General features: G+C 27.6%; 1 protein-coding gene across 1 annotated transcript in view; it reads right to left on the reverse strand.

The window, feature by feature from the left end:
- LOC107452602 (protein O-mannosyl-transferase TMTC1) overlaps window positions 1–13,444 on the reverse strand; it is a 188,641-nt gene that overhangs the window by 106,199 nt on the left and 68,998 nt on the right. The window contains exon 4 of the mRNA XM_043054161.3: window positions 4,760–4,915. Coding sequence (XP_042910095.2) covers window positions 4,760–4,915 — 156 coding nt within the window. The remainder of the gene's footprint in view (window positions 1–4,759; window positions 4,916–13,444) is intronic.

The raw sequence follows: 13,444 nt of genomic DNA on the forward strand, positions 1-13,444 counted from the left end.
ATGAGTTGTCTTCAGCAATGTTCCCGTCGCTGCAAAATTCTTTATATGGTAAAACTTTTACTATAAGTGAAGAGGTCAAAAATCACCCGGATCAATTTTTCGCTAGAAAAGAACAAAAATTTCATGCACGAAGAATCATGCTCCTGTCAGAAAAATGGCAAAAGGAATTGAAACCAGAATGAGCAATATATGATTCAAAAAATATTTATTCACTATATGAAAATCTCTTTTTATTTTCATTCCGAACAACCCAATATATTGAGTTATAGGTTATCTATGTTGCCAGAAAGGTTTTGAATTCGCTATAGTGCATGCTTCAATGATAAAAGTAAAGAAATGGATCCTATAAATATGTATGTAAGAATAAAGAAGAACCTTCTGTTGCATTTCTTTTAAAATTGTTTAAACTTGTATTAAATTATTTATTAGGTGTGCTGTCAGAATAGATGTGAATCCTCTATCATATGCAATGAGAGGTGATTAGATGAAAGAAATCTATTAGTCGTCTATCTTGAATAGATTGTGCTGGGTAGTTTCAAATTGACACTTGAGTTTGATTCTCCCGTGTAATTTTAATGACTAATTACGAACATACTACTTGAAACAACTTGCTAATGATGAGAATTTTTGGAGAAAACTACTCAAATCTATTGACAATAGCATTTTATTACAAAAGTCATATTTTTTCTATAACTTATCTTCCCTAATTATAATTTTATTGCTTTTACTTTTTTAGGCATTTGAAAAACTTGACCAAAAAGCATTTTACTTAAATTTATTAATTAGTAAATAATTGTTAAATCAGTAAAAATTTTTAATTTATTTGGAGGTCTCAAAAAATAGCGCAATATTTTTTAAAAATGTTTTTGCGATCATTTTATTGCTCAGTGTCTTAGCCCATGAGCTGTGATGTTCAGTTGTTAAGGCATTGAACTGTTATTGTGAAGAACTGGGGTTCGCTCCCCAGAGAGAGCTGGAAGCTCACCTAGCTTGAGAAGGATTGGCATCAGCTTCTCCGGGAAACAAAAGCGGCCTTCTGCGAAGTGCTGATCACATTGTCACAATCATGCAGTTGGATACTAAATTGTGGAGCGTTTACCTACCTTACCCTCTGACAGACAACTTGCAGTTGATTGAATGTTTTACTTTTTGTTGATTGCTTTTATCAGATGGTGCATTATATCATTAAAAAATTAGGTCACAAAAAGATTGAGCAGTAACTTAACTCGATTTCACGAACTTCGATAACACGTACACAGTTAAAATTTTCATTTTAAAATTATGGTAAAATAACTGGCAGCTGTCTGTCCATCCGATTATAAATTATGGCAAAGACCATTTTTTTTCCCTTATGGTTTCGAAAACAGTTACAAAAAGTACAGTTATAAAACCATGAATACAAAACTATACAGTTTCTTAACCATTTACAGCCAGCGTTTTTCATAAAAGTAAAAAATAATTAATTATTTAACTAGACATGGGAGCTCGGTATTCCGTAAGGTAATAGACATTGGAAAGTGCCGGACACTGGAAATTCTTCATGTGTTGAAGGGAATGGAGGAAATATTATGGTGTCAACACTAGGGCTCGAATTCCAGTTTCGCAGGTCATGATATTGACAGATAACCCCGCTCGGCTATGATATGTACTCAGTTGCTAAGAATTAAGTAGCTTCATTGGGTGGTTCTAGTTGGTGAGATAAGATTCTGGTTGTTTTACCGTATTAGGTGAAAGCAGTTAATAAACAGTTTGAATACCATTTTATTTATGGTTATTTGGCTGTTTTGTTTAAATATGGTAAAATAATCATTCACTAAATTGTTATTTAACCATTTTTTCCTAGAAATTTCTAACAGTGTATTTTTTGATGTTATGAAAAGATCTGAATTCCCTACGCATTTGCTATATTGATAATACTATATTGATAAATTGAAATAAAAACGTCTTTTTGCCATATTATTTCTCAGCGACCTTTCATTTCGCGAAATATTTTTGATCAATAAAATCGCTTGTTTTCTTAATCTCTGACGAATTTGAAATTATATTTTTGAACTTCAATTCTTTAAAACGTATTCTTGAATGATGTTATGAACTATGTTAGGAAACTTCCTTATTGGAAAGTAGTCTTCATCTCTTATTTCTCAAGAAGTAGATGTGGAAAATATGTGTACAGTTAAGAATAGCAAATATTGTTGCACTATGTGGTGATTAGCAGGAACCAAAAATATTAAAAGAGATCGTAAATATATCAGAAGAGGAAAATTACTAAACAGTATAATTTCAGTGAAACGTAAAATTAAATGATAAAGCAAAGATACTGTCATAATTTGAAGAGACATTTTTTTAAATTCATGTTTTACAAGGTTTGAAAATGTCAGCACAGTATTTTTTTTTGTACAAAATTATTAAATATATATAATATGCGAATAAAATATTCATTGTCTGGAATCATGAAATATTTAGTGTTTCTTTCGAGTTCGTAATATTGGGGTTTGACAGCACATCAAATACCATGTGCAGCACCTCAAGAAATGGACCTCACTGAATAACTTTTGAACTAATGATCGGATCTTCACGTCTTAGAACTCACTTTCAATAGTTCGTATTAAGTGAAAGCAGTATTAAGTGAAAGCAGCAATAGTTCGAGAGGGTGACCCCAAATATGCTAATTAAGAAGCTCTGACGATATTTTAAGTTACGAAATCAGAAACAAAAACGTTCTTTCCCTGAATAAAAATATTTCTTTTTTTGATGGACTCCAATTTCTGATCCCCAAAACATACGGGGTATCCGCAATCTAGTAAATATGGTCCATATAGCTTGTTCAGGAGAGCTATCCAAAATTTGGACCATTTAATGTTAATTTTACGTTTTGTGTATTTCGCCGTATCTCGAGAACTTTTAAAGCGAATTGAAAATGTTTACACGCAATTAATTATAAAATTCATTTGTCCAAATATAATTCTTTACAAAAAATAAATTTTATTAAATATTTATTATTATTTCTAATGTTATTTAATAATAGTCGAAAAAGTTTTGAATTGTAAGGTATAAAATTTTTTTCATTTGAGATTGAGTCCTAGAACGTAAAGATCCGATCATTGGATCAAAAGTTATTTAGGGTGGTCCATTTTTTGACACACTTTACAAATAAATAAAAACATCAAGCTGATGAATACAATTATTAATTTGACCACGAAGTTTCAATAGATGAAAAAGGAGTTACAAAATTTAATGTATAAAATATTAAGTATTATTTTTTTACTTTCATTATTTAGAAGAAAAATACTTCTTATTTTAAACTAAAATTTAAAATTATTAAACTGAAAAGATTTATTTTGCTAAACATCTTTTTTCAGTAGATAATTGTGTTAGAATATATAAGTTTGTGTGAATATTTTTAAATGTTTTTATATAGAAAAGGGAAGAGAGTAAATAAGCGAAATTAAAAGAATACGAGTCCCATCATGCTTTTAAATCTGTGCTCCTATATTTTGATTGGTTGTTTTTATTTTGTGCACAAATCTAGGAAGGTATAGTGAAAGTAGACTTGGCTCTTATCCAGACGGCAACACATTAATTTCCTACTCAAAGCTTTATGTGTTTGATAAGACAGTCTTATCACTTAGACTACTCTTGCGTTTCGGATTCCATTCCTAATCTGTATTATCTCACAGTTTTTTTTTCTAGACGATTTAAAATTACACGTCTACGGTGTAAACATTGTTTAGTTATTTAGTTGATTATGAGCTGATATTACCATATACTTTCATGCTGAGAGCTAAAAGTCAATTTTACGAAAATGTAAAAGCCAGGATAATAGAGCACTGGTCTTTCAATGACAGAGTTAAATTTTCTAAGTTAATTTTTTTTAATCATAAAAATTTGAGAGCCGTGGTGAATCAGGGAATAGAGCCTTTGCCTCTTAATTTGGTTACACGGGTTCGAATCAAAGCCATGGCTGGTTGATTCAAATTCTAATCCTGGCTCGTACTGGCCACATTACTGGTTTAAAATATTCTCAATAGTAGACGTATCTTGAGTTAGAATCCCCTTTACGTCGGGCTAACCACGAGAGGTTTTCATGGTTCTACTGTAACACTGCAGGTTAGTTCCATCAATGATTCCTGCACGAAGGCTAGTTTGTCCCAGTGCCTTATTCAGGAGTTCCCTTGTCTTCTGTATTGGGGTCAAAGTTACATTGCTATGGAAGTGAATATTGATAGTCATAAATTTGTAATTGGGGTGCTGTTAAATGCCGGTTATAAGAAAAAAAATATATTAAAAAATGTAGCTACTACGTTTACTCCTCTCGTCTCACTCCAATCTCGGTGCTGATGAAAAATTTCTCGATTGGTAGTAGGATCACGAGTTAAAGTCCTCTTGCAGTCTGGCTAAACCTGGGAGGGTTTCGATATTTCCTTCCCCATTTAAAGCAACTACGCTTCACTCAGGTAATTTTGTTTCTCCAATTCTTCTCTCTTGGGCCGGTTTCAAAGTTATTAGGCCTTGCAGTTAAATATTTACATAGCCTCAAATCAGAGATGAATGAATGGGATGTTCAACATCAATTATAAAAATTAATAAATAAGTTGTACACTGAGTCATTGAGAAATATAGTTTTTAATTTATTTATTCAATCCACTTTATCCAACTATTAGTGTTACCTACTTTACTAAATTAAACGTCTATTAACTTCAAAATGCATAAGAAAACACATAAAATTACTTATATATTGTTTAAAAAGAATGTTTCCTACCTATAATTTCCCATTAATTGAAGTATTCTCCATGCCATGCAAACTGTTAGGACGGTTATTCCCTGTTCTTTAGCTAAAAGAGCTATCCCAGAACATAGCATGCTTAATAACAGCCATAGCATTCTTTTAATTATCACTTCATTGGCTTTTGTGCTCCTGAAAATGAAAATAAAAGTAAATAATTAAAAAAAAAGAGATGCAGAATTTATATCGCGTTGTTAAATGTTTTGAAATTACCCTCCCTAAATCGAAGATTATAATACATGGGCAAACAAAGTAAAAAAATTTGAATAACATAACTGAAGTTTCTAAAGTTTTTCTTCTCCAAAAAAAATGGTTTGCATCTAAAGTGGCCTGCAAAAGTCTCCAGCTTGTACTTTTTCATATTTTATTTTAGCTTTTGACTATTTATTCTTATAGATTTAAAAACAGTCATAAGACGTTAATAAGATGCATACGAAAACTGTACTGTATTGAAAGCATAGCAGTTTTGAATTACTAATAATGTTTATTTTATTTTGTTATTGAAATTAATTTTAAATAACAATATATTGGCTAACGTCTTTTGCGCAGCACTGTTGCTGAAAATTTTATTTTCTTATCCCCCAATTGAACAGCATTTTTCTTTCTCTTTGATCATTACTATTATTTTATATATTTTGAAAATGTCTTTAATTGAAATTCGTATTAATTGTATTTTTATTGTAGAAAGAAAAATATTTACAATTTAGAATCTAGACTATTTCTTATAATTAGTTATTAGTACACAATTTTAGTGCTTTGCATGGAACTAAGAGCTCAAACATTTAAAATATTATTTGGGCTAAGTATGATACAGTTGTCTGTACGGTTTTTTTTAGGCTGTGCACTTAATACGATAATCCAATTACTTATTGGGATTTTAGCATAGGACATATTTGTACAGAATTCAAAATAAGAAGTGAACAAGCTTAATAACTTTTTATTTAATATGATCGGATTTTTACGTAAAATTATATTAAAATTACCTCATGGTAGTGAGATTTTTTGCTTGAAAAAAACTCATGATTTTCGTTATTAAAGTCAAAATATACAGTATTTAAACTATTTATTTGGTAATTTTTCCATACATATGGTAACGGTGTACAGAAAATTCTGGTTTTAAAAATTATAGTTTTAATCACCACAAATTTAGAAAAGTAAAAAAAAGAGCCTAAAAGGAAATTTTACCGAATAAATGATTTTTATCTCATATCTCATTTACCAAATTTCATCACATATATTAAAACCACATTATTGCTAATTTTACAGAAACCATTATCAGTTACTGAACTTTTTGGTGTTCCTATAAGTCCAGAATAACGGTAAATTTTACCATAATATAGTAGTTTCGACCATATTATTTTCTCAGAGTAGCACTTAATTGTAATGGTTTGAGGACCTTACCATAATTAAGTTAACTAATTAGTACCACTAGCTTATTAGCAATACTAAAATGCGGCCTGCAAATCCTCAAGAATTTAATTAAAGCTCTTGGAAATCCAAGTAATTGATTTTTATTTACAGTGATTAATTTTTTCAGTTCTAATGCAGGTATTGATAAAGCCATTGATTCGTAAAACTTAGTTGCCATGACATTTAAGCTCAGCTTAGAAATTGAAGTCAGAATTGTGAAATATCAAAAAACTATCGTAGTGGCACTTTAAAGAATTACTCAAGTACACATTCTTTATTTTAAATTGAATAGTATATTATTGTAAAAACTATCAATTTTCGCATTGACTCATACGAAATATATAAATATTTGTAACATTTTATAGTCAACATTTTAAGAGATAAATAAATTACGAGCAGCTTTTGTTTATCCCTTAATTCCTCCAAAGTAAAAAAGCAGAAATAGTTAATATTGTTTTTTTCTCTTTAATTTCATATTTAAGTCCTTTTTTCCAAAGCATATAAATTGATTAGCGTTTTAGATTGTTGATATATTAAGAGGAAGTTGTAATATTATTTGTACCGTTATTTTTGAAATTAGATTAAGTTCATTTGGAAAGTGGTTTAAGTCTGAAGCTTTCCAAAGTTAGTGTTCAAAGGCATTTAAAAATATTACCAATGATTAATATATTTGGATATTATTTTTAACATTATAATTTTATTAATCATCAAATTACAGCAATGATTATTAAAATCGTATGAAAAGGAAACAAATAAACGAATTTGTATCTACAAATGTACTTAATCTACTTAAACAATGGCTCATTTAATGATATTGAATTACAATAATAAAGTTATAAACCTGGAATTAAAACGCCACAACCCAATTATTTCTGCAAAAGATATCTTAAACCTCAATTTAATTTGTGACAAAACAATCTTTTAACAAACTAATTTGCAAACTTCATATTCTTATTCAATGTTTGACATTAGATGCTCAAAGACACCCTTTTTCGTTCGTAATGTATTGCCTGTCTCCCAAACCTCTGAAATCTTAAACCTTTATTGATACGTGTGACAAATCTAACACCTCTGAAGTTATAAAATAATTATTCAAGTATTTCATGAGAAATTTGAAAAGAAATGCCAAAAAACTCGAAGTGTCTTTTCCATTATTATAGGGTGATGTAATTATAATACATTACGATGGTGAATTACTAAATATGAATTTGAAACGTATTGCCTAAATATTTTTATAAATGATATCTTAGATCGGGAGTTAATTTACAGACAACGCAATATCTTACCACACAAACTTCTTTTCTCTATCCAATGTTCATAATCAAGGACTAAGCAAACGCAATTCGTACTAAATAAATTCTATTAACTAATATCATCGGGCAACTTTAGAGCATTATTCTAAGCAGAGTAAGATAGCGAATAATTAGATGCCACAATGTTAACACAACCGGTAACAAACACTATTCTATGCAATAAGGGTATTGTGAGTAAGGGTTGAAGCAAGGTGGCATGTTCGTGGAAGACGGGTATTACATTATGTAGCAAGGGTGACAACGACTATTACATGCACCAGGTCGTGGCTCGGTCGCTCTATTTGACACACCTCTAAAGCGCGTTATTTAAAGGACGCCATCCTACTACACTAGGACTGCATTTCCCTAATTAAACAAACTCTCTTACTGTGATGGGGGATGAGAAAGAGGAATTTTGGAATGGTGTAAAGGTTCTCACTGGAATTTGCGTCTCCAAAATACGTACAAGGAAAAATAGAAAGAATTTTAATGAAGTCACTAGTGAGGATTTTGTCGCGCAGTCATTTCCCCCAATCTGAAACTTTAATAGCACTTAAACATTTAGAAATATCTACTGTGAGGTAGTTTTCGTCGAAAGTGGATGTCTTTCTAATATGAAGTTGATTTAGTTATTAAAATGTTTGTTAGTTAGTTATTAAATGTTGTTAGTTAGTTTGTTATTTAGTTATTAAATGTATATATATATATATATATATATATATATATATATATATATATATATATATATATATATATATTATACATAGCAGGGGTGCTCGCGAGCCACATGCAGCTCTTGAAGGATTATTTGTGGCTCTCGATAAATGTGCCCGAGTTCCCTTTTCATTTTTGTGCTATTATATTTTGAAAAATTATTATCGTTCCGTATGTGTTTCAAAATGTCTTTTAAATTACTGAGAAAAAATATGTAAGACTAAGTGCAATGTTGTTGAATTCAAGGTGAGCTTTTCTTTTCCAATATAACTATGAGACAAAAAGCATCGGGAGAATTAGAATTAATAGAGATGCAAGAAGATCAAGCTCTACAATTAAAATATAAGTCGACGTCGATTGCTGAATTTTGGAAATTTTTAACAGAAAGTGTCCTGAATTAAAAAAGGCTGCTTGTCGAATTATTTCAATATTCGGGACGACGTACTTATGTGAATCATTTTATTCTTCTTTAAAATTCGTGAAGATCACCGATCAGTATAAACTGACCATCATCTCAAAGAATTACTGAGAAGTGCTGTCACCAATTATTCACTAAATTTTAAAGAATTGTCAAGAGAAGTGAAATAAATGTGTTAATTATTTAAATTCAGTACACATATTTTGTACTTTTACTTGTATGTTTTCAATAAATATAATTTATGTAAAAAAAATTTAATACCTTTTTTGCATACCTTTTAAATACGTATTTAATTGCGGCTCGTGAAAAATTTCAAGTTTCGAAAAATGGCTCTGTTATCAAGGAGTTTGTCCACCCCTGTTATATAGTAAATAAAAATGAAAGAGATAGATGTTTCCCTTTTATTGTAATCCCTTTGACGCAGAAATTTTATTAAACATATTTTTCATACTTTTTTCCTTACTTTGTATTATATTAGGTCAAAATAAGTGAAAACTGTTATATTTATTATTTTAATAATTTATAGTTATGAAATACAGGATGAAACACCTGTATCTTGTTCTGCGTCTTCTAACGCGATTCACTTCCAAACAATAATGCTTCAAATTGGCACTCATTTGCAGCTACTAAGATCTAAGAGACATAGTTATTCATTATTTACAAAATTACTTATTAATAAATTTTTGAATATGAATGAAAAAAAAATTCAAACTACTTTTTTGTACTTTATATAATAGCACAAATGTAATTTTGACAATCTAACATAATTTTTTAGTAACTATGAGTCTATTTTAGTAATCAAAAATCACCAAAATATATTTTTGCTTGTAATCAGAGGGTCTGAAAAAAAATATATATATAAGGAACACCGGTGCTCCATCTGCGTCAAAGGGTTAATAAACACGGGATGTTTTCTTATAGCCATTCATCATATATATTTTACATCATATATATAATGTAAAAAAATACGCATAAGAGAAGTCGCAAAATAGTTGTTAAGAGAAGAAAAAAAGGCAAAAATCGTTTCTAAATTTTGACCAATTGCTAATGAAGTAGCAGAAGATGGTTAAAAGTAATTTAAAATTTTAATGCTTCATTTGCTATCGTAATAGTCAAATAATAAATCTGTTTATTTCTGGATGATATTTAAAGAAGAATACAAGTCAGTCTCAGTAGACAAATAAACGTCTTTTTAATTTTCTTTTTTACTCGTTTGTCCAAACCTCGATCTTATTAACGAATGTATCATAGGTCAAAACCTATCATTTTTTAACCATTTACGCAATAATTATTGACAGGTTATGCGTGCAGTTCTTTATAGAACTTTTTATAAGGACTCTAAACTTACAAAGGGTACTCCAAAATTTGACCTACAGATTCAGTTGAGAGATAAAATATATAAAAAGGACGAAAACTTACAGTAGAAAATTGTGAAGAATTAATGCAGGTTTAAAAGCCTCACCAGAAAACAATTAAAGAAACACTACAAACTTGCTAACTTCTAAAAGGTTTACTTGATTAATCATTATGAGAGTTATTCGAATTGGTGCTCGCTGACATAAATGTTTTATAATAATAAGTTACATAATCTACAACGTTGTAAAAATAATTCCTGGACACATTTATATATTTAGAGGTGCTTTTGATGTCTTCAAACGCGGTAGAAATAACATTTCTCTAGATTCACAGCCTACGTGTGTTCTTCGTTATTTTCATCATTTAATTGCAGTTTACGGTTCCAAGATCTATGATATGTCTTCGACCAACAAAATCAAATTGATGAAATCCTCTTGAAGCCTTGTATTACCCCTCTGAATTCGTTTGATACATTTTGGAGCAGCGTGTTTATTAAATTGAAAACGTTGAGACACTTTGTTTTAAAAATCCATGCAAAAAATAAAAGATTCGCAAAGAAAAATAAATTTAAAAAAATACGCACTATAAATGAGAAGGAATCAAATCTATTTTTCTTGTATACTCCAGGCGAATTATGAAACTAGTTACTTGCCCCTTCTTTTGAGTTATATATATATATATATATATATATATATATATATATATATATATATATATATATATATATATATATATATATATATATATATATATATATATATATATATGTATATATATATATGTATATATATATATGTATACATATATACATATATATATATATATATATATACATATATATATATATATATATATATATATATATATATATATATATATATATATATATATATATATATATATATATATATATATATATATATATATATATATATATATATATATATATATATATATATATATATATATATATATATATATATATATATATATATATATATATATATATATTAAAATTTTGAAACCAATAATTTAAGTTCAATAGATAAAGAAAATCGTAAAACTGTGATAAAACTAAAACAAAAATAATACTTAAAATCTTTATATGCTTTATTAAAGCCACTGTAAATAATAAAACAATTACTTTTAAATCAAAGAAAGTTCTAAGCTTTCGTGATAAATATAATAAAGAACACTTCAATAATTATTTTTCACGTGATTTTTTTTGACGTCGGTAAAAAAAAATTTCTATAATAATGTAAACACAAAGAAAGAAAAAATAGAATAAAATGAAATAAATTCATTAGAGTAAAAATAATTCTCACTTTTGCATTATTGCTTCGAAAAATAAAAGGAATAAATATTATTTAGTTTATAAAATGTTTAAATAATCTCTACTCACTTTTTGTCTTTCAAAAATTTGAAATTTTAACTATATTAATAGTTTTTTTCAATTAAATTTGTATGTAAAAGTAATAGTTTCATAATTAACAATAAATACATAAATGCTTAGATGCAAGAAAAAGGAACGTGCATATTTAAGAAAATTATTTTGTTAGTTATAAATTTATATTGTTAGTATTAAAAAAAAATCTTGATTTGAAGGAAATTTTTACTTAATTCACTGTATACATTTTTTATTAAATTTGCATGAATTGAAGTAATAGTTATAACAATTATAGTTATGTTTGTTTTGTTGCAAGAGACAAGAATACATGCACCTTAATGAAAACAAAAATTTTTGTCATTATTTCATATAGTCAGAAAAAGAATAAAAGCAATAGAAAAACCTAATTTAATATTTTTTTTTCTATTAAGAATGCATTACTCATAAATTTATATAATATTAAGTCTGAAGTCTTTAAATATTAGTGAAAGTGAAAAAACTATTAATATTTAATTGAACATTTAGATAAAAGAAATATATTAAAATAAGATATATTAAAATATAATGCGTAAAAAAAAATATGTTTAATTGTGCTTAAAATGTAAGAAATGTGTTCAAATAAAGGTGTAGGTGTGAGTAATATGTTCACGAAAAATTCTGGTAAAACTACTGCACTCTATGGTAATGACATTTCTGGTAAAAAATATAAACCTGATATAATGAACCAAAATATACGGTAATTAAACTATTAATTTGGAAATTTTTCCGTTCATATGTTAACGGTTTACCGAGAATTCTGATCTTAAGAATTATATTTTTCTTTGCTACCTGACATTTAGCAAAAATACAGTAAATTTGACTGAATAAATGGTTTTTATTCTATGCTAAGGTATCATGATAAAGTTACAATATTTTACCAATTTACCAAATTTTGACTCCTATTGTAAAGCTATGTTTTATTGTGTATTTTGCAAAATTCATTACCAAAGCACTTCGGTAAAAATTACGGAGCTTATTGGAGTTACCATAGAGCCCGAAACATTTTTAAGTTTTCCATAATCTAGTTGTTTTGACTATACTTCTTTCTCTTGTTCAAGCATACTTTTAAATGTAAAAAAAAATGATATTTACGGCTTTGTAAATCTTGTAATCTAGTGATGTAAAACAGTTCTCAAAAAGATTTATTGCATTCAAATAAACAGTCGAAAATTGGAAAACTATGCTGAAAATGTGTCTACAATAATATCTTCTTTTATAAAGTATGTATTATTTTTTTCTGCTTACTGAATGAACAAAACATAATATGGTTCACAAATTATTCCGCAGAAATCGATTACTAAATGCATAACTTTTCAAGAAAGTTTTAATTTGTTTCTTCTAAAATATATGATTGTAAATGCTTTCGAAGACAACACCTTTAAACTTCTTTCTTCATTTTACAAAATAATTGCATTTCTAATAAAAATTTATTAAACTCGCTACGTAAGTTAACATATTTTCATCAAATAACTAAATTCTCTATACCCTCATACAATTTATTCTATGTAAAAATATTAGTTGATACCTTGAATCCCAAAATTTTCATCGAAATTTCATTTTTGTAATTAATCAAGGGGTGGTGTTAAAATATGAAAAAAGCGTATGAAAGGTAGATGATGTTAACAATTCTTATTCTTTGCCCAAACAACTTTTACTTTAACAAATATTTTTATTATCCAAAATTATTATTTTTAAGTTGCACTATTAATCAGAGTGAGGAGAAAATTAACACTAATGAATATAATTTATGTAATTATATTATAATTTATATAATTATATAATAACTTATATAATTATATTATAATTTATATAATATTATAATTATAATTTATATAGTATTTTAATAATATTGTTACAAATTTGTAAATATTTGTGTAATTTTGTAATAATTCTTTTCCTGTGAAGCTAAATAACCCTAAATAAATACTTTAATTAGTAAATTTGAGTAATTCTATCATAATTTAGGTAGAAAATAACTTGTTATATACTACCCTACAAAAATGGAGAAGACATTTTTCATTTCAGTTTTTGACATTTTTTTCCTG

This window comes from Parasteatoda tepidariorum, chromosome 11 (assembly GCF_982258835.1).
Source record: "Parasteatoda tepidariorum strain Cologne lab strain chromosome 11, Ptep-v5.0, whole genome shotgun sequence".
NCBI lineage: Eukaryota > Metazoa > Arthropoda > Arachnida > Araneae > Theridiidae > Parasteatoda > Parasteatoda tepidariorum.